General features: G+C 40.6%; 1 protein-coding gene across 2 annotated transcripts in view; it reads right to left on the reverse strand.

Annotated features, from left to right (window-relative positions):
• Positions 1 to 366: 366 nt before the first annotated feature.
• spata17 (spermatogenesis associated 17) overlaps positions 367 to 22534 on the reverse strand; it is a 50447-nt gene continuing 28279 nt past the window's right edge. Inside the window, exon 10 of one of the 2 annotated variants that reach the window (XM_029258769.1) lies at positions 367 to 1151. In XM_029258769.1, coding sequence (XP_029114602.1) covers positions 1014 to 1151 — 138 coding nt within the window. In that variant the 3' untranslated portion in view covers positions 367 to 1013. Of the gene's footprint in view, positions 1152 to 14759; positions 14911 to 22534 lie in introns of those variants that run through there. The other variant, XM_018759189.1, reaches the window with a different exon arrangement.

The following is a 22534-nucleotide window of genomic DNA, read 5'->3' on the forward strand; positions in this document are numbered from 1 at the left end:
TTCTTGTGTATTGGATTCCAACCTCCTCTGGACTGCACTGAAAAGAGGTTAATTATGCCACACATGAAGAGGTCTAATTTTCTTTAAAAAATCCTTCATAGAATATTAGTGAAGCACAATTATGATTCAAAAGTTTACAGCAATGGATAAATGAACAGGCAATATCTCTTTTGTCTTTTTTCTGCCATTTTTAGCCCCAATTCCTATTTAAAAAGGATTGAGGCACAATTTTTTCAATAATAGCATTTTATGAGATAATATTTCAAGGTGCTAAAGCTAAATGTCTAATAATGACTTTATTTGAAGAAAACAAGAGTGCACTTAATAAGCAAATGATCACGATAATCAGGCATCTGGACGGGAGCCAATATGAATATATTATGAAAAACATCTTCATGATGGAATGTAATTCCAATAAATAATGCAATGAAATGAGAAACAAAATAAAATATTCAGATACAATTATTATCTTCTTTGAGTCCTCAACCGATAGTGATCAACAGAGACAGATGAGCAAAAGCCATACGGCAAATGTGAGATGCATTGTCCCTCTTCACACTGTGTAATGAAGACACTGTTGTGTGGGAAGTGCAGATAACTTTGAAGGTGGGAACAAAGAGGGGAGCATTCCCTGAGCATTTAAATACCAATTTCTTCTCAGCCAGCGGGACAATTAGGGCTCACAAACGGGACTGCTGCCTCTTTAAGAAAGGCCCGAGTTTATAGCAGCCATAGATCATATCTAAAAGAGAGTGTTTGCTCTCCGCGCAGATGCCATCATTACTAACTACTTTCCGAGGATCCTTGAAAGCTAAATCATTTCGCAATGCATCATTGAGCATTTATTTGCTTCGCTAGCAGATGGTTTCTAGTGGTCCATCTGTTTGCGGAGATGTCTTCAACAAGCCCCCTTCACCTTCAGCGAAAGGTTGGGGAAGCACTCGGATGTTCATCCCGTCGCTGCTGCCTGCCTTCGGGGTGAACTGGGGTCGGTCCCATGGCTGGTCTCATGGTCAGCTGCCCCTAGACCTTGTAACACAGGTGAGCACTGTGGATTGTTCCCTTTGACCTAGGAGCTGCACCACGTGTATGGGGCTGTGAACCCTGGCACCTGGATGGTTCTGCGAGAGACCTAGAGAGAAAAAGAGCAACTGGGAGCAGAAAAAGACATGGTGATTAAAATTCAACTCGCAGTTAACATTTTGAGACTAAAGATGCATGAAACAAAACTACAAATGATACGGATAAATGGATGAAGGTGAATAAAATGTTTATACTTCTGGAGAAACTACACTACACTTTTACAAATTAAAGTAAAAATATATAATAATAATAATAATAATAATAATAATAATAAAAAACGTAACAGTTTGTTTAATATGCCACTGAGAGTGAGATTTTATTTTTGATTTTCCATGTAAAATACAAATATGCAGACTAGGCCCAGAGAAAGAATTTGTTTTCTCAAGTATATATGAAGGGGGACACAGGGGTGGGGTGGCATAGTGGTGCAGCAGGTTTGGCCTGTGCCTGCTGTCTGGTGGGTCTGGGGTTCAAGTCCTGCTTGGGGTGCCTTGCGACAGACTGGTGTCCCATCCTGGGTGTGTCCCCTTCCCCTCCAGTCTTACGCCTTGTGTTGCTGGTATGGGCTTGGCTTGCCGCAACCTTGCTCGGGACAAGCAGCTTCAGTCAGTGTGATGTGTGTGAGTATAGGTGTGATAGATGAAGTGACAACTGTCAAGAAAAACCTCTCTTCAAATATATTTTCAAGTTCTGAGGACTGTATTCTTCATAAACATAAACAGTGCAGCACTGAAACACTATGCCACAATAAAAATGTACTGTAATTTGAATTTCAGAAATAAGCGAAACAGAAAACGAAGCTTATAAAAAGGATTTTAAGGATAACACTGGAGCAAACTGTCTCTGATCCTAAAGATATTACATAATTGTCCAGGTGGTCATGTGATCGCAGTCAATGAATTTAAAATGTAGTGGGCAGCAGAACAGCTTTGGATCAATGGGCTTTGGCCCATCAGCTTTCTGTGGGATCCAGGGGCACAGCACCCATTTGGTAAAGAAACCATCAGAGAATCTACTCTGTGCCATGTTTCAAAAAGAGTCATCCACCAGGTTATTATAAACCAGTCACAATGTGTTAACCTCTGAACCTTATTCCAACTTGTGGACGCATTATTGTAACCAAGGTCTTTTTATACTTCTATTTGAAGGCCCTATCGGTTTATCTAAATTGCATTGACCTTTATTTCAAAGTCTGGCTATTTCCTCAAGGCTGAATCAAGTCAGGGTACCATTCGGATATTATTTGCATTATTTTTCGTGCAGGAGGTACACTGTAAATACACAGCTTGTGTAAGCATCTAGATCTCACAGGCACATGTTTCATGTATGTGTATGCTGAATATAGATGTCGGGCAAATTATGTTTAGTGGGTGAGAGCGCATGGGGGAGAGGTCGCTGGCTGTGCTCTTCGGTTGGGAAATATCTCCGCCGACTCCCCCAGCAACGGTCCCCGTTCCACTTCCAATTTAATGAAGTTGTTAAAGTGCTGGGACTGACAGGTTAATTATCTTTTATGAAAGTGGGACAAATTGAACTGTGTCTTTCCATCAGTTTTTGATATATCCAGAAGCTCCCGGGGAGCTCTGTTGGCGCTCCGGTGAATCGTGGGACTAATCCACTCCACCGTCCCTCCCTGACCCTGCGCACCCTGATGGGGCCCGCTTCCCCATATGGCGGTCAGCTTTCCTGCCTTTTTTTCTCACTCTTCCACCTTCCGTTAGATGAAATTGCTATTTCTTTCCCCTCCTCTTTCCACCTCATCTAGTGTATTTGACCCCCCCCCCCCCCCCCCCACATCCCACCTTGCATTCCTCTTGTGACTTCCGTGTGTGACGTCCATATGTTCGCTGACAGCATGGTTGAGTAAATGATGGCTGAATTTAAATCCCGACGGCAGTGAGACGTGGACAGGCGTCTGTCCGAAACTGGAGCATCAGTTCTACAGAGTTGGTGGGGGTTGGAGGTCAAGGCAGACGTGGCAGATGTCAAATAGTGCTGTGTGTTGATGGACAGGCTGGCAACCCCCCCACCATACCTCACTGGACCCTTATGGCAGAGGATAACATAACCCCCCCACTATCCCACAGCATGACTCTTGACAGGACCATTCCCACTCTCAACTTATCATGCCCAGGTCACGGTCAAGCCCCATGTTTGTGATCAAAATAATGTCGTGGAAAATTACATGTAAATGATTTCCTCACTGCAGAGGGTTCAGTGGACACTGAAGGTGTAGACCCCTGCTAAGTTGAGATCTCGGTGAAATCAGCTGTCATGTATAGTTTAACACAGCGTTGTCAAAAAATGTGATGTCTTTCTCCCAGCATCAAGAAAAAAATTTTTTTTTTTTCAAAATCTTGACAAATGCTATAAAGGAAAAATGACTTACAGACTGTTAAAAGAATTTAATATAGTTCTGCAAGCATTACATTTATTCTATATTTTTAAGCCGGGCGTTGTATTAGAGGGGGCGTGGTGGCACAATGGGTTGGACCGGGTCCTGCTCTCCGGTGGGTCTGGGGTTCGAGTCCTGCTTGGGGTGCCTTGCGATGGACTGGCGTCCCGTCCTGGGTGTGTCCCCTCCCCCTCCAGCCTTATGCCCTGAGTTGCCGGGCTAGGCTCCGGTTCCCCGCGACCCCGTATGGGACAAGCGGTTCTGAAAATGTGTGTGTGTGTTTTGTATTATCTACCTATATTTTTCATGGGCTTTGCTGGGTTCCAGCTAAATAGGTAGAAAAAAAAACTTGATAAATATCTTTTATTCTGAATAGTGAGACTGTGCACCCAAAGATCACGTAACACTGCTACTGGAAATAACAAAGACATTGGTAGAAAAGTATATAATGATAGAGTCAGGACTGGCTTCATGTACCAATGATTCAGTATCATTGCAGTTTGATGAAATAAGTTCTCATCATTCATAACATCACAGAAATCACAACCAGGCTGTCATGACTGCAGTCATGTGGTCTTCTCAGGACCTGGAGCCATAGCAGACAAGTGACACATTGGCTCCAGGAGCTTCCTGAATGGATATGACTTTTAAAGCTCAACAATGAAAAAACTTGCCTCCTCATATTATCACCTGTGCAAATTTTCCATTTTTCTTTCCAGATCTCATTTAGTGTAATTTAACATCCAACTGAAGGTGCAGCACTTCTGGTAAGGGTGTATGCATGACCTGGATGGAGTAAGCGGTATTACTATATATTGTGCAGAGAATGGAGGAAAAAGATAATGAGATTTGAGCAGAGAGCTGTCAACACGGCTGTGAGGATCGGAGACAGAACATCCGTACGAACCAGGAACAATCCTTTTCAATCCTTCATGCAAGCCATCGGATTGTTTGAATGGGATATCAAACGGGGCTCTTATATTCCACCACAGGGACTTAAACAGGCCTGGCTGCACCGTAAACGGCAGGCGGCAACAATATATTTGATCTCTTCCACTGAGGTGTTTATTATGTGGATATGAAGCTTAAATGAAAGTAATATGATTAAAATACAGTGCTTATAGTTAAAAAATGACACATTTACAGCATGCATCCATTTTCACAAATGGATTTTCTGAACAGGGTCACAGCAACCTGCAGCGAATTCCGGGAAGCACGGGGCACAAGGGAAAGTGCACCCGGGATATTTTGTGTAAATTTGAAATGTTAGACCGCAAACAGCTGCTCAGACATGGTCATGCTGCTCTGAACTGCTTCTCATTTATGCTTTACATATTACTTGCATGAGCTGCATTGTGAAAAGCAGATGATGCTTGGCGGCACTGCTAGTCATAACCATACAAGAACACGTGGGCAAGACAGAGTGCAAGTGTTCCGAATACGAGATGGAACTAGGCAATTGGGACTTGGGCTGTTCTGCGGGCTTTACTGTAATTGAAGGCATCAGGAATATGGCGAAGGGCAACTTTCTAGACCATATCATTCCTTGATATTGCTTGGCAATACGCTCCAGTTGCCATTGCCAGGTGTTGTTTTTATCCCTTCCGACTGCTCTCTCCTGCACAAGATACTGTTCATCACTAGAGAACTCACAAAGGTCTTATTTGTGTGCTTTCTTTCAGTTTTAAACATCTGTCCTCTCTGAGCCATTGTGAGATAACTACATTTATATTTACATTTATTCATTTAGTAGCCACTTTTCTCCAAAGCGACACATACCTGAGAACAATAAAAGTGCATAACACCAACAGAAAGAGACATTTGAATGCAAAAACGTGATTTTTCAGTACAGTCAGTAATTAATTAGACATTGCATGGGGGATTGATAAGTTTCAAATATATGTACTTCATGCAGCTGAATTTTGTTACATATGATGGTTTTGATCCAGTATGGATTTAGTGCCGATGAATTATTGGAACTATTTATTCAAGATTTGGCACAAGCTGCTGTTTTGAAACAACATTTATGAAGTGTTCAACAAGACTTTTCAAAACATTTTGAAATACTGTACATGTTGCAAAAAAATTCTTGCAAAATGCAGGTACTTCTGGAAGGCCCTAGTGATATTTTACAATATAGAAAATTCGGTGGCATGTAAGAAATTGACCGCAATGTTACTAATCTATATTAGTATTAGAAGATCTCTATTGTTTTTAACCAAATGATTTGGCAAAAGGCCTTTTTCTGCTTTCTTTCTGTTTCTTAGCATGGCTAAAGTACTTTCATATAATGGGGCCTGTAATGCATAGTGGCTTGAGTGAGGGGCTCTACCATCACTCGCTTTGTAAATCACCTGGGGGAAAAGTCATACCTTTGTACCAGCGCACACACACGGCAACTGCCCTCAACCAATCACACAGCCGGCCCAGTGCCACGGCAATGGCGACAGATGAAGCAGAGCTACGGAGCAGAAGGCAGCAGCCATCGCTGGCGTGGATGATGGACTGGGTGGCACTTCTTTCCCATGTGGTGAGTGGTGAGGCCATATAGATTGGTAGTAGAGAAGGGGATGGGGGGGTGCTTGCAGAAGCCCTCGGGCTGCATGGAGTAACCCGTCGCCCAGGTGACTGACGCTGCCGTGCTAACTGAATGAGCTGCACTTCGCCTCCATCTGGTCCCGCTGTCGGAGCGGCCCCCCCACCTCTCACCCCCCTACCATCTCCCCGGCGGGTCCTGTCTGAAAGGAGGGGCATTAGGAGCGCTGATGAGCGAGGCCTCCGGGCCCTCCATCACTCCTCGCCACCAGGAAGGCACCAGCTGTCGGCACTCATTTGCATTCTCTCTATCCCCACCGCTTCCCCCCCAACCCCCCCATCCCAAATAATGAAATTAGCCACAAGTTTCCTGAGGTGATGCAAGACACAGACTTAGGCAGGATGTGTCAGTGTGTGACGAGGGGCAGGGAGCAGAGAAGGTCACGGTGGACTGCTCCCAAAAAACGCTGCTCGTACGGAAGTCATAAGACGGCAAACGCAGAAAATGGGTAGCGTTAATCGGTGCCCCTGAGTTCAAAGATTCAAATTACATTTCTTCAGCTGAGACCCTTTATTCTTCTATGTCAAATTGCAAAGCTCAGTCTTTTGCTAAGAGCTACTGTACTTAAGCACTTCGCCACACAGTCCATAGGCCTGTAAGGAAACCAACTCAGATTCTTGTGAGAATCCATCAAAGAAACACGGAGTTAAAGACAGGATGAGGAGATGACAGAGGCTGAGCATCATATGGCCTCCCTATAAGGGAGGTGTTCGCACTGACTTTGTTCTGTCTGAGCCTGAGAACAGATTCGAAGAGCTAGGTTACCAAGCCGAGGATTCCTGCGGAGAAGTGTACGTCCATGGGTAACACTGCCAGACATTGTGGACAGAATTGCCCTTATTGTGATCAATCTGCTTAGCTGTCATAAACATTTAAATGCAATACATCAAATGCAACTTCTTAGCAGTTAGTCACTTGGGGCAGTATATAGAGTAGAGTAGCCTTGCAACTGAGCAACCCTTCCAGAGAGGCAGTTTCAAATCCCTCCTCTTGCTGTAGTGCCCATGAGCAAGGTACTTCCCCTGAACTGACACAGTAAAAATTATCCAGCTGTATAAAGCGGTAAGCCGCTGTAAGTACCTCAGTGAGCACCCCTCACAATGTCAGCTGCCTTGGGTAAAAAAGTCGGATAAAGGAATAAACAATAAATAACAATGTTACAGTGAAACTAAAAAAACTTTGCTTTCCCAAGCTGTGCTCACATGGTGAGCTTCTGACATAAGAGAACATACAAGACAGAGACACTCAAACAAGTCCCCCCCCCTTCTGTCAAGCAGATACAATAGAGCACTGTGTTATTCTCAAGGTTGCTGTAGAGTCTAAAAAGGACGGAGGACAATATCTTCTTTCAAGGAGCTCTTCGTTCTATCTTTAGTCAAATCATGTTGTCAGCTTCTGACAACAGAGAACATACAAGACAGATATAATCATATTGGTTTCCTTACTGTGTCAAGAAAACCTTATGTGGGATCATGTTGTTCTCATCTGTTGTTACAGTCTAAAAAGGATAGAGGACAACATCTCCTTTCAAGGAGCTCTTCTTTTGGCATCTCCAGCTTCTGGAGGGGTCTCAGTACCCTAAAGTTAAACGTGTACTTTTCAAGACCTACTAGCTATTCCTGTCTATCAATAATGCCTTGTCACTCACACATTCAGCAACTGCCAAAGGCACACACCTGCCAATATACCTGCTTAAGACAGACACCTGTCCCCTCACAACGTGCCTAGCAGAACAAACATCTGTCGATAGTCTCTTTGACTGGTATTCATCACTGTAGACACCGTTGTACTCCCCAGCCGAAAATATTTGGGATGTAGAGAAGCATTATAGATTACTCATCTGAATAGAGACAAAGACCTTTTTCAATGTCTCCTACAGTGCACAATGACTTCTTCAAAGTTTTATACTGAGCTTGCTGTAGTTACATTTAAAGGAGCATTATCAATTTAGATTTTTGAAGAAAAGACAATCATAGAACATGGAATAAATCTAATGGCTGAATTTGACTCTATGTTGCTCATTGTTAGCAAGATGAAGTCATGTCATTTAACAGTGCGACAGCTGTAAAGTGTCCGTCAGTCAGAAAGCATGACTGGTTAGCAGCCATCCATACACAAGTGGTGAAGACAGCTGGGAAACATAATTTTGAAGCCTCAGTACAGTGCACCGGAAGATCAATACCATCATCCCAAACAATGTTCTTGAGGAAAGAATAAAACTCATGGTGTCGATTAGATGAACACGTTTAATTAAACACGAGCCGAGGAGTACATGAACCTCGGGATGGAAACAGCTGTTGCCTTGCAGGCTGCATTTAAGATCCATCATAAATAACCTAACCAGTAAATCATACTCTTTTCCCCAAAATGTCAAAATATTTTCCATCTGTCAGCAGGCGAGGACGGTGGGGGCTACACTTTCCCTGGCCGTGCCACGCTATATCTGTATCTGAAACGTAATTACAGATCCACCCGAGTGTGTTCCTCAACACATCTGGTGGAGCATCTGGTGGATTCCTCATCTCAATGCTCTTCCTGGTAGGAACAATCTTCGTGTGACGCCTACAAGCACATTAGGAGATTACAAAGCGTAAAATCTCTGTTTTAAGTTCGCTTGGGGCTCAGGAGACAGTGGCAGACAAGGAAAAGCATATTATCTCTTTTAACTGACAATGCAACATCCGTTAATTACAGGCACAGCACTAAGCGGTACGAATCATTGTGAAGTCCACGTAAAGGCTGTACGTAGAAGACGAAAACATTCCGACATTTGTGTGATATACCAGTGATTGATATTATAAGAGAGAGGTCCAACTGAATGCACATTATTTGAAAACTATGACACAACAAACATTAGAAACACAAAGTAGCACGATAAAAAAACTAAAATGCGTGGGTACTGCCATTCTGATGTGAGAGATCATTCGGTGTGAAAGCCTGTGACTGTTGTGCCTTTGAATAGCTGAGTAAATGCAAGCGTGTGACTTCCTCCACCAGCCCTGGAAGCTTTTACTGACAGCATGCTGAAGACTTGGGGATGCCACGCAAATTAGGATGCACTGACAATTACCTCAGAGTCGCTCGAGATTTCACCTGAACCCCTGGCCTGCACCTGACAGACGATGCCTCACTTCTTGAAGCCCAGCGCTAATATACACTGATAATAAAATAAATGTTTGTTTTCGGAGGCGGCAGAGGCGATGTCACTTGCTGCAGATAAACCGTTCTGTGTGAAGGCACGGCTCTGACAGCTACACTGGCATCCAAGAGGAACTCAGCACGTCTCTACAAAACCTGTACCTTTTATGTCCCGCATGTGTGCAGTATTTTATCCCTTCAGTTGCTCAGTTCTAATACCATGTTTTCCATTTGTTGTTTTACATTATACATTTCACTGGATGTTTTTATTAAACTTGGGCTGACTTGTCTCTCCCTATATAATTGTACATGAAGCAAGAAGGTGAAAGAGCACCTGGGATGCAGGCATCTCTTTGTGGAGCTGCCAATCTTATGGGGTGGGGAGGGGAGGTGGATATGGAGCAGACAGGTAGATTGCCCACTGGCTGGGGGGGCAAAACCTATTTCTTTGACATGTCCTGCTGTGACACAGCAGTGGGGGAGACAACCTGTCACTCGACTGTCAACCCTTGACCCCCCTTTCCCCCTTATCAGGAACATAAGTTAAGTGGTAGAGGACCCCCGCCTTGAGCGTCTGGCCCCCTCGCTGCTGAACGGGTCGGCCTGGAGTCATGGGCTGGCTCCTGTTTCTGAGCTAGGCTGTGCAATAATCCAGTGGGTCATGCTGATGAAGCACATGATTATTCCTCAGCATCACTCTCTTACTTTTTGCTGTTGCCCATCTCAAAAATTAACTCATATGAGAGCGGCCTGACATAGAATGTGATGCTAAATAATATTACTGGCCTTTCTTTCTGTGAAAAATGATTGCTGTCAGTATTTAAAATTATGCCTGTTCAATGAAATATAATATTTAGAATAATAACGTCAGTGATTTCATAAGGTGTGTTCTTTTTCACCTGTGCTGTGGTTTCGGATACAGGGTTTGATTCTCAGCCAGTTTGTGTGGAGTTTGCATGTTCTCAGTGCCTTTATGTGGATCTTCTGCCGCAGCCCAAAGACGTGTATGGGAGAAGGCACTAGTAAACTACCTCTGTATCCTCCCTTACCTTGGAAAACATGCAACTGGTAGACGACTGACTCAGCCACGCTAACCCAACCCTGTTATTTGAAACAGTCCACATTTTCGTTTGAGTCACTTTAACTGTTTTTTAACTAATGTCCTTGTTAAAGCAAGTGAGAAACCAGATTTACTAGTAGTGCTTTACTTGAAGCTTTGCTCTCTGGCTATATGGGGACATAAGGGGCTCATCTCAGACTGAGAGCTTCTCTCTTTCTCCTGCATATGGCTGTCAATCTGCAGGAGGCCCGCTGGTTTGGCCCCTGTGCCCATGCCCGCTTGGCAGGGCTCCATTGAGGAAGCAGCGCCAAGGTGAATGCTCTCTGGACAGCTCATCACTACCTCATCCCCCCTAGATGACACCTGGGAGGCCAGATGTGGGCAATGGGAGGGATGGGATTATAATACATGTCCCACAAATAGTCTGCCTCCTCTTTGTTCACTCCATCAGGTATCCCCTTGATGAAGTATCTTATCTGAACTTTCCAAACTGTGCTGTCTAATGACTAACTGCAAAATGCAACACACAAATTTTCATATACAGACGGTCCCCGAGTTACAATGGTCCAATTTACGATTCTTCAACTTTACGATGATGCGATAGTTGATACGTATTTAGTATAAACCATACTTCGAATGTTGAATTTTGATTTTTTCCTGGGCAAATGATATGTGGTATATGATTCTCTCTCATGATGCTGGGCAGCTGGGCAGCAGCAGTGATCTGCATCTCCCAGTCTGCCACGCGGTTGCTAGTGTATACAACCGATACTCTACAGTGTTGTGTTGCCAGCGTTTTTTTGGATACTCCCAACTTGGACTTTCGGAATCGATGATCTCGACCATCTTAAAGGATAAGAAGCGATGATGTTCGGTAAGTGTATTAAATGCATTTTCAATTTACGATATTCTCAACTTATGATGGGTTTATTGGAATGCAACCCCATCGTAAGTCGAGGAACGTCTGTACTGATAGTGCTCAAATGGCTATGAAAGTTTGATGAGCTTTAAGTTCAACCAACAGAATCTAACCAATAAAATCCCTTAAACTTGAAATTAGGAACTAAACTGAACAACATAAAATGTGCATAACAACTCAAAGGATTTATACTAAAGGTAAAAACAAAAACATAGTCATGCAATATGTTTTAAAACTGGTTTAATATATTGTGGAAAGGAGATAAGCAGCATAATGCTTTTCAGAACAAGTCAAGTGGAATATCTGTAAATGAAAAGAAGATCTTCAAGTGCACACACACATTGACTACAACTGCTTGTCCCAGGTGGAACTGTGGCAAGCTGGAGCCTAACCCCGCAACGCAGGGCGGGGGACACACACACCCAGGACGGGATGCCAGTCCATCACAAGGAACCCCAAGCGGGACTCGAACCCCAGACCCGCCAGAGAGCGGGACCTGGCCAAACCTGCTGCACCACTGCACCCCCTTTAGAGCTTCAAGTGCTTCTTGCTAATTGATAAGTTAATATAAGTCGTGGACATGTAACTGACTTTGATGTTTTCATTAAAAAGTCTGTTATAATGGAAAATATTTAAATATTGTAACAAAAAAATTATTAGTGTCAGTAATCAGTTCTTTTAACACTAAAGGCAATGATAAAGAATTAAAAGTGGTTTTAAAAGATTTAATCTATTGTAAAAACACAAATATTACACAATGCCTGACAATGTTCTGATAAAAATCTGAGTTTTTCTAACATGAAGCCGCCTGAAATTTTTAGAAATTAAAAAAGTCAAAGAACAGCAACGCATGTTTAAGTTTGACACAAGCTTGCTAATTTACTATGAGGACACAGAGGTTGCCTGCAGCTAAGCTGTGTTCAGTGAAGTTTTCTTTGTTACACCTTTTCACAAATCACTGCACTTTAGTCAAATCCACTTTTACAACTGGAATATCCCCCTGGCCCACAAAACAGAGACAAGCACCTGGGCAGCACAGCTGCTTGACTGAGCCGAGCCTCCAGCAGTGAAAAAGCAAGCAGGATGCAGCCCTTTATTGGAAGTGACACGAGAGTGACGGCTATTAGAGGACTTACCTGTGGCAGAACACCTCTTTCCTCTGTCTTGGATGAGTCTTTTTCCTTAAGCGGATGCCACACGCAGCTGTTTTTATAGTCTGTCAATTACTTCAGCCAAGGGAGCGGTACACTATAAACCTCTCAAGACGCTTGACTTGACGAAACAGAAAAGGAGTTTATTGGTAATTTTGGACAAAATGCTAAGGCTTAAAAGGATCTGAGAACAAGGCCCTTCAAATCCCTTAAAACTAGACAGTTAAATCGTGTATAAGCTGCTTGGTATTCTGGAATAAAAGATGATTACAAGAATCTTAAGGTACACACCTTAATAGCTAAGAATAGCTTTGAGTTCTGGCAACCAAACAAACAAGTAAACAAAGAAAGAAAGAAACAAACAATTGGAGGGTGGCACGGTGGCCCAGCACATAGCACTGGTGCCTCACAACCCCTGGGCTGTGGGCTGGAAACTGGCTCAGTTTGTGTGAAGAAGGTAAAAAGCACATAAAAGCACATATGATTGATTTTATGATTCATAAAAGCACATATGATTGTTTTAGGATTTAACAAGAAGTAATGCAAAATTTATTCCATTAGAAATTTGTTTTACCTTATTTATTTTACCAGTCATTTACTAGAGTGGTCCTATTACATTTACATTAACATTTTTTCATTTAGCAGACACTTTTCTCCAAAGTGACGCACATCTCATAGAAATGTACTGCATAATCCTGACTCTGGCATCCAAAAAGCAAAGTTTGAGGGTCTGTACTGTCAGGAACAGGAGAACCTGAAGCTGAAGAGTCAATCTTCTCCTAAAGCCCCATTTGATAGGGCATGTCATGGTCCTTCAGCTTCCATCATCCTTAACAAGAAGTACTTAAAAGGTGCATTCTCAAACTTCTATAGGCAGAGAGAAGTCGGTCAAGTGCAATGTACCCAGCAATAAGTGTGCTTTTTCTCTGGGGGTCAAACTTTCTGAAAAGAAAAAAAAAAACAATAATAAAAAAAAAAAAACAGGATTAATCTGATAAAGTCGCAGAGCTTTTCTAATCGGACTGATGGGAAAGCGCAGTTTTTGAGGCAAGAGTCAGCACCGGGTGAATTATTGTGCAGTGATGGACTACCCCTGAACAGGAGCAATCACAGAGATAGCTCTTGCATCTCCAAATTACTGGTGCTTTTTTGATTCATCAACGGGGGCAGGGGAGGGGTCTGCGGCCTGCCGCCGAAGACTCCGCCGCGCAGAACGGAGCACTCAGAATTATTTGTGAAAATTAAATCCCAGTAAGAGAAGCGGGATCATCTGAGTTCGCCCGTCTTCCACTCAGTGAAATTAGAGGACATTCATTTTCTGCGGCAACACTGCACAGAAACCTTTCCAAATTTAGCCGGATTTCATGAAAGACAAAAAAGTGAAAAAACATGAATCCTTACAATTTATTTGTTGATACAGTATTCATCTACAAAGCCTTTATGACTTACATCAAGGAAATACTAAGTTATAGAACACACATATTCATATAGTTGTAAAAGTCTTTATGATGACAATACAAAGAGAAACTTGCTGCAGACTACGCATTTTATGTAGCAGACAATTCATAACGTCAAAGTACAAAAGTTTACAGTGTAAAACTTAAATTGCATTATGTATTACATTTGCATCCATTATTTTTCATTCCCGTAGAGCTATTCCATTATGGAGGCCCATGTGACCCTAAACTCAGGCTCAGCCACAACAATCCAGTTTCTCTTCACTACTAATGCCATTTTAGTTATGACACTTTTTAAACAGACCATACTGGTACTGGTATTTTTACTGCGGTCTTGTACTGTTATTGTAGATGGCCATATTTTTCCTATAACATTGTCTCAATAAGAATGTTAATAATTAAGACACTAATACAATATATACTACACAGTCTACCATTACAGTAGGTTCAATTCTCTGTTTAATACCATTGACAGATATTGCAATATTCATTGCAGTCTAGACAATTTTGTAGGAGATCTGTAGGTTGAACTGATCATTTGGTTTGTGCGTATTGTGTAAAGCAATAAATTCAAACTTAGCTTTGTGCTAGGTTTGGAGAATCTTTTTTTTCCAAATGTTAAATGTTTTTGTTACAAACTGATCTTCTAAAAAATTAATAAAGTATTTACATTTTTAAAGTTGTTTTCCAATTACTCATCACAATATCTCTTAAAAAAATCATGTTTATCAGTATAACATTGTAAAGGCTTAATTAATTCTTTGTATATTTAAACAGTTTATACAACTCTGTCACTGAAGATGCAAATAGTTTCTATTTCAGCCACTTAAAACATGTAAACAGATAACATTCAACATTTGGAAAAACTAAGGTGCTGTATTACTGATGGATTACAGTGTTACAATTATTTATCTTAATGTGTCCCATATAAAAATATAATAAAATACATGTTTTTTCTATTAAAAATAATTTCATATCAGTCACATTTGTAAATGTTTAATATACTACATACACTTACCAGAAACATTTCTCACACTATTTTACCAGCACTGGAATAGAACTGCCCAAATTTGTCAAACACATGATCTGTTGTGAAGACAGTTTTGAATGGCTGAAAAGAAAGAAAATACATAATTTAAACATCAGTATTCAATTAATCTAAATGAAAAATGGCAAATAATATGTAAGCAGGGTAATGAAATAGAATTGACAGCAGGGTAATTAAATGGAACAGTACTGTTTTTTGGTTTTTAGATCATTTTTTAAAATTTTTTTTTCCCCCCCTCTGAACCTTTTAACTAAAGATTTGTGGATGTGTTTCAGGATAAGTATTTCCACTGAAATGTCAAAGACGCTGCTTCACAGATTTTCCTTTTCGGCAATATTACTAAAATAAATCCAACAACCCATAGCATAAATGTATAAATGTAATGTAATTCAAAATGTAGTTAAACTTTTAATAAATGTCACAAATTTGGAGTAGAATTTCATTGACTTGAAGTTCCCGTTGTAGAGAAATAGGAAATAATTTAAATAGCCGTTGTCAATTACATTTTAAATCACACACTCAATTCATGATAAATATTTTTCACTGTCTTTTTGCATATGCTACATGTGAAGACCTTGAAGTTCTGCATTTTTTCAAACTCAGACTGAAACTACTAGAAATGAACTCTGCAGCCACTTCGTATAATCTGTTTATTTACACATGTATCTGTGTATGTACCTATATATATTTTCAATAAAATTAATATTCTTTTAAAAAACTAACTTAAAACACAATCCAGTTAACTGCACAACACAATATTTTGGATAAGCTGATAAAAACCCCTGTAAGATACATATATCTTGTAATTTACTGATATTTGACCACTAATAGGAGATGCAGTCTAGGAAATGAAAGATTATAAGGGCTGCAAGGTCCCACTGTAAATAAAATTGGACACGTTCTGAAAGCTACATAAGCAGTTACCAAACATACCAACTTCAGGCTTTCAAGCAACAAAAAACGCACGATATGCAATAAGACAATAACGGGGCTGCCACACTTTAAGATCACTTGTCGCACTCTGAAAGGAGACCACCCAGCAGAACAAACTCCTGGATCCCAGCCACTGTTGCATTGTACCGTTCCGCTTTGTCCACTGGTGCCTTTGTGCCAACTTCGCTGTACGTCCACCTCCCCAACCTTTGGAGGCACCCATGGATATGTAGCTACGGAATCCAGCTATGCCTCTTAATCACGGCTGTAATGTATTTTTTCAGGGACCAGTCATCCTGCTAATGATGAATGCCTGAGCCACAACAGTAATCGTGACCTCTTTTTCAGCACTGCTGCTGCAAAAAAAAAAGTACAGATATTTTTAGTTGGTCTGGTTTCAGGTTTTATAACTGGCCTAGTTGCTGTTGAAGCTGAAGGCCTCTTTGGTTCTCCCTAGGTGTAGGCTCCGGTGCTGAAACCCCCCTCAGAATAGGTTATCGTATAATATGCCCATGCAACATGCCTATGACGACAGAAAGAGCAAAGTGGACGCGAGAAATTAAGTAAGCATGTTAAGGGTAGGTTGGGGGGGTTATTTATTAATATATTTTGGCCCACAACTAAAAAAAAAATGTGGTTCAGGAAGGACAAAGTAATGTCATCGACTGGGGCATTGACAATCTCATCCTCTAAGGCCTGCTTGCGATCTCTCTGTCAGTCAGTGTCCGCTGCGATGACAATCATCTTTCTGCCAACGCCTCAGGACAGAGCTCTGCCGTCCTTGTAAACACTGCCCCACAATAACACAATCCTCTGTGTAAAATCCAGAAATAGTCACCTACCGAGCAGCACAAAAAAATGAATGCGAAAACACTGACCGACAAAAATCACCCAAATGGAAAGCATGATTCTTGTTATTCATACAGCACAGAAAAAAGGTGTACTGTATGTACAGTACGTGCAATATGATCAAATGCCCGACCAATAACTTACTCATGAAAAGGATGCTGCCGTTTGTGAAGTAAGAGCGGAGACGTATCCGATAACAACTCGGTGGCTGTGCACCGCATTCTGCGAGACTTTCAAAGGAGAAACACTCCTGCATACACAGTGACTCTCGCAAGGCTCACTGTGTGACGCTTGGCGCATGATGCTTGTTGTGCCACTCGTCATCGCTCATGCGGCGTGCAGTGATTTCACCTAACAGATGCCTGCGGTAAAGCAGGAGCTTGTGAAAGCAAGGTAAAAAGGCTGGATGGTGCAGGTGCTGGCAGTGGTGGCTCTCTGACAGCTCCTGCCATTCTTCCCTTGCAGACCTGGCTGCACTAATTAGAGTTGAGAAACTAAGGTTGTGGTGATATTCGTCTTGCATTACAAGCAACTACGGGGTCGGTCAAACCCTGGTCAAAATGACCTGTCATTAGAGCTATTGTGGGAAACAATGGTGTGAATTCAACCAGTGACAAAGACAAATTTATCTGGATTTTTCACAATTCTGCAATTTGCAAGAAATCAAATTCAAAGAACGACAAACTTCTCAACACAGAGAGTTGACTCTTACGAACAGTGCCATGTAGATGTCAGATGCTGTGGGAGCTGTGATGGCATCCACCATGGGCTCTGAAGACTGGTCTCTAAGGCCTCGGTGAGCATTAACAGGAAAGCTGTGAAGGTTCAGTCATGGGGCTTAGAGGGCATTTGCCTCATGCCGTCTTAATAGACAGTCAAGGAAGCTTTGTCAAGTGGATACCTCATTCAAAGCAAAAAATATTTAAGATGGGGTCATGTTCCAGCAAGACCATGAACAGAGAGTATGAGGAAAAATATACTGTGTAAAGTACCACAGTCAGTTGTGGCACATGTTGTGATACAACCCTGATAACACATCTTGTACTTTGGATATTTGTGTATGTCATCTCTAATTAAATAACATTCATGTAATATTAATACAGTATTATCATTTCCATCAAGATCTTTTGGTCACGTTTTAGCATTTACACTATAGCAGAAATCATACCATTTTTTGTTATGCCACAAAGAGGTTAAGAAAAAAGAAATGCGAATACACTTTAGAGAGCACATTTTTATGTCACAACTCTGAAAATAAAATGTGTAGTTAAGCCGGTGTAAGAACAAAACAGCAGATATATTAAGAACAACCATGACCTTCCTAAGATGGAAAGGTTAAATCATTAGTCACTCTTCTAAATCATTAGTGCACAATCATACCATTATGGCAACTTCTAAAGTAAGAAAATCAATAAGCACGGTCTTTGAATCAACGTTATGCGACCATATTATGATTCCATCTTATCATTATGGCTTCCGCTCCCAATAAATCATTATCCAGAAGAAATCCATATGCAACCTAATTGACATTTTAAAAGATACATTATGTTTGTCGGCCAAATGCATCATTGCTGACTTTCATTTTTTATAGGTTTTTATAATTCAAGCTATGACTTAAATATCCCGTCCAATACAGGATCTGCATTGATTGGTCATCCGTTATAGGGAATACTATGGAATACGTGAAGTAAGTATACATCCAAATATACCTTACAAAACAATGTTTGTTAGAATATTTAACAAATAGTAAATGCAGTTAACGAAAACGGAACGTTTTAGAAAGTGACTTTCAGTGATTTCCATTATTAGCAATATTATTTTTTATACAAATAACGCAAAAAATTTCAATAGAAATATATATTTTAAAGATGTTTCAGATTGTGATGAAATCAGCTACCACTTATTTCCTCTCTGCAAAGTTATTCAGTGAAAAAAGTCAAGGTAAAATAAGATATATATATATATATATATATATATAAAATTGATTTATTTGCTGCTGCGTTCTTGGCAATTTTTTTCAAAACTGAAACCAATTAGTGCAACCAGCACTTGTAGTGCTGAATGTAGGTCAGCGTCAAGTAATAAAAAAGTATCGACTTTCTCCTCACTGTAAGCAGCATGAAAGGGGTGCCGCGGCCTTGTCGTACATGAAGAGTGTTCCATTAATTTCACTTATTTCAAGAGGGGCTCCTGTCGAGTCCTAATGCCTCCAATGCACCTTTCGCACTCGGACACCCTGACACCAACCCCGGCCTGTGCCCAAATGCGTTTACATTATTTTAGTCTTTGAGAAGGCCTGGCGATGTGTTTTCTAATTCCCGGTGCATCGCTCATACGGCTCGAGAGACCATTCCTGGGGAGAGAGGGGAGACCTTTTTATAGGTGGCTAATTCGAGCAGTAAGCAGCTTTTTAATATATGTATGTACCTGAAGCCGCAGGGCTCTGTTGTCGAGAGCTAAATTAATAAAGGTCAGTGCAGAAAACGACATATTGTATACCACATAACGGAGAAAAGGAAATAGCATTTATTGCAACCTCAGATATGCAACCAAACAAGTATTTTTTCCTGCTCCTAGATAATGGTAAATAAATTAAGCTTAATTTAAATGACTTTTCCTGTACTTAGATACATCTTTTAAACCCCGCAGACAATTCAAAACAGCATGCGATTCAAATATCTAGGTTTTAAAAAAGCCTTAATTACTATACACAATAACACAGATATGATATGGGCAAAGGAAGAGAAATAAATCCATGATCCATGTATAAATCTACTGACAATTTTGCTATGTGAAATAATTCTGTGATATTACTGAATCCAGTATTTCTTTCTTTTTTTTTGTTTCAAATTCTGGATCTATTGAAGCCCCAACTATTAAAACACATTTAGTGACATTCTAACATGCATACTGAGTTTTCAAGAAACTACAAAGTTGTAGTTTCAAACTTTCACACTGGAAACTCAAAGGCAAATGGAACTGTATAGTTGAGGCTACTGTGAGGCAGAAACACATCATGATAAGATAGTTAGTATGCTCTATGGTATATGGTAATCAGACAAACCTTGAGATGGCAATGCATAATGATTTGGTGTTATTCGGATAGCTGATGAAATATGCATTTCTGAAATATGAGATCCCTTTTTATCATCCATTTGTTTTTTCACATGAGGAAGTTGCTTTTTTATGAGCTAAAGGGAATGCATGAGACTAGGAACCAAACAAACATCAAAAATGTTCCTCACAGCAAGAAGCAAGCTAAAGCATGTTTTAAAATATGAAATCTTCCAAAGTACAAGGCAAAACTATTTTATTGTAAATTCAATTAAAAAAAAAAAAAGTTCATTTGAAAAGATGCAATATTATGACTGGAAAGGAAGAGCAGACTGGGAAAAATACTAACTTACTAATTGTATTGTATGCTGCCTGGTTATGTTAAACATGAACAACTGTATGGGTACAACAGGGACAGCTGGTGGTGTAGTGGACCCAAAGGTAGCAGCTCTAACCACTACACCACCACTCAAATACAAATTGTATTTTCCATGAGATGTACGTTGCTTTGGAGAAAAGCACCTGCTAAATGAATAAATGTAAATGTAAATGTCTGAATCCCACTTCCAGCTGTAGCACCCTGGAACAAGGCACTTACTCTTAACCGCTACAGTAAAATTACCCAGCTGTATAAACTGCAAAAATAATTGTAAGAAGCTTATCATTGTAAGCTGCTTTGGAGAAAAGAATTATATCACATAAAGTGCCCTGTGATAAAGCATATTTTACAAATTAAACAATCTGGTATACCTGCAACATAATTAAGGTGAACTCGTAGTCATTAACAAAGTTTAAGATCAATGTACAATTTTGTGGAATTATTTAGAAAGACAATAACAATGAATCACTGCTAGATCAGACTTCTCACTTGTTTTAAATTGCAAAGTAATCTCAGGTTTTCAGATCAACAGGAACAACAAGACACAAAAGCCCAGAAGCTGAATTATCCGATAAAAGATACCTTAGTTTACATCAGTGTCAATAACACACCTATTTGCAAAGTGTTGCACTCTGCTCAACACTACCATAATTAGATGCCATGGTGATATAAAAAAGACAAACAAAACTGATTTATCTGCGTGATAGCAATAGTAATAGCATGCAGATTAACTATGCATAACTCCAAAGCAAAGATTAGAACCAGATAGATATCAGAGCCATCGATTTAATTCCACTCTTCACTGTAGCAACAGTTTAGCATTTTCATTTATCAAAGGAAGTATTTTAGCATAATGCATAATGTGCATTTGCAGCTGTTTCCAATTGTGTGTGTGGTTGTGTGTGAATACACACACTGAACCAGAAACAGCTGCTTTTATAAGTATATAGTGTGTTTTACATCACCCATGTTATGTTTCACATGAAGTTCATTAACAAATACAAATAAATATGTTTAGTTTTTCTCAAGTACAAGTTGTGAAGGACAATATCCTGTGTTAAATATTGCGTCTTCAACTAAGTAGTGTTATTAAATGATTTATTTGTATTGATATTTATTTGAGACTATCAGTATGTGGGACATAAGGAAATTCAGACATAATGGAAAGAAGTCCAGAGTTAATTGATCCACATATAACATAAAAAAGTAAGATGCTTGTCATGAGAATTGTTTATTAGAGAGTAAGAGAAGGACCTGGAGAATTTTATACCCCTATAAAATGGTTACAGTGAATTACCTTCAGCCTTTGGTCACTAATGTAGTCAAGTGTAGAGGGCTTGGGGAGGGGGGCTAGCAACCCCTAGCATTAACGCTGTATCATATTGAGTGTCCTAGGGTATTTCACTTATTTATTTACGGTTCCTGAATACCACATCACCTTAAAATACATACCACCCACACCCAGACAGCACAGCACAGCCGTAAGATGCATTACCTGGACGATAATTAATAAAGTTGTAGAAATGAAACATTGTTTAATGCAAACATTTCCATTTGCTGCCTAGCTTTGTACCACAATAATTAAAGAGCGAAAAAAGCTATACCTATGTTTGGAGAAAGTGGTGGCGGGGAGGGGGACGGAGATGGGGGGGGTTGAAAAAGCAATTACCGAAGCAACATTAAAAAAAGTGCAAGGGCCCAGGCGATGGTGGGCTCTGCCACTGAGATATATCAGTTTAAAAGCGTGATTGATGAAACCCTAATGCGAGCCGAAGGAGACGCTTTCTCGGCAAGCCGCGGCCACCACATGCACTTCATTAGCTGCCGTAATTAGCCCGGTGGTTCAATTTGTTAGCTCTGGTGGTGATAATGCAAACATCAAAACGCGGGGCTATCCGCTCGGCGGCACCGCAAGCTCGATAAGGGCTCCTCCTCGTCAAGCTGCCATTAACGGACACACTAATTACGGGAGATGGGGCTACTGTAGCCTGATTGTCACTCTGTCGGAGTGCATTACCTTTCAGCATCAAGGCTGTGACATGGCAGGCCTGTAGATAAAATAAAATACAATAGACAGAATGTGGACCACATTTTATTTAACTGCTTGTTATCTGAGAAAGAAATATTAGCTCCAGTTAAATATCATAAACAGTTAAGACGAACTTGATCCTCATTCTGAACTAAACTGTAAGACATGGATACAAATACTGAAAATAGTTACAAAATGTGTAATGAATGTGGAAAGACAGATACTCTACAAAAACTGCACTATTTATTCCCAATTTTAGACTATTTGAAGAACTCAAACATTGAATAGTTCAAAAATTTGAATGGCACTAATCCATCCATCCATCTATCCATCCATCCATTGCCACATAATCAGGATTGCAGTGGTCTGGAGCCTACTGTGGAATCAGTAGTCCCAAGGCAATGGGGGGGTACACCTTGGATGGGATGCCAGTCCACTGCAGA

Source organism: Scleropages formosus, chromosome 15 (genome assembly GCF_900964775.1).
Source record: "Scleropages formosus chromosome 15, fSclFor1.1, whole genome shotgun sequence".
Lineage (NCBI taxonomy): Eukaryota > Metazoa > Chordata > Actinopteri > Osteoglossiformes > Osteoglossidae > Scleropages > Scleropages formosus.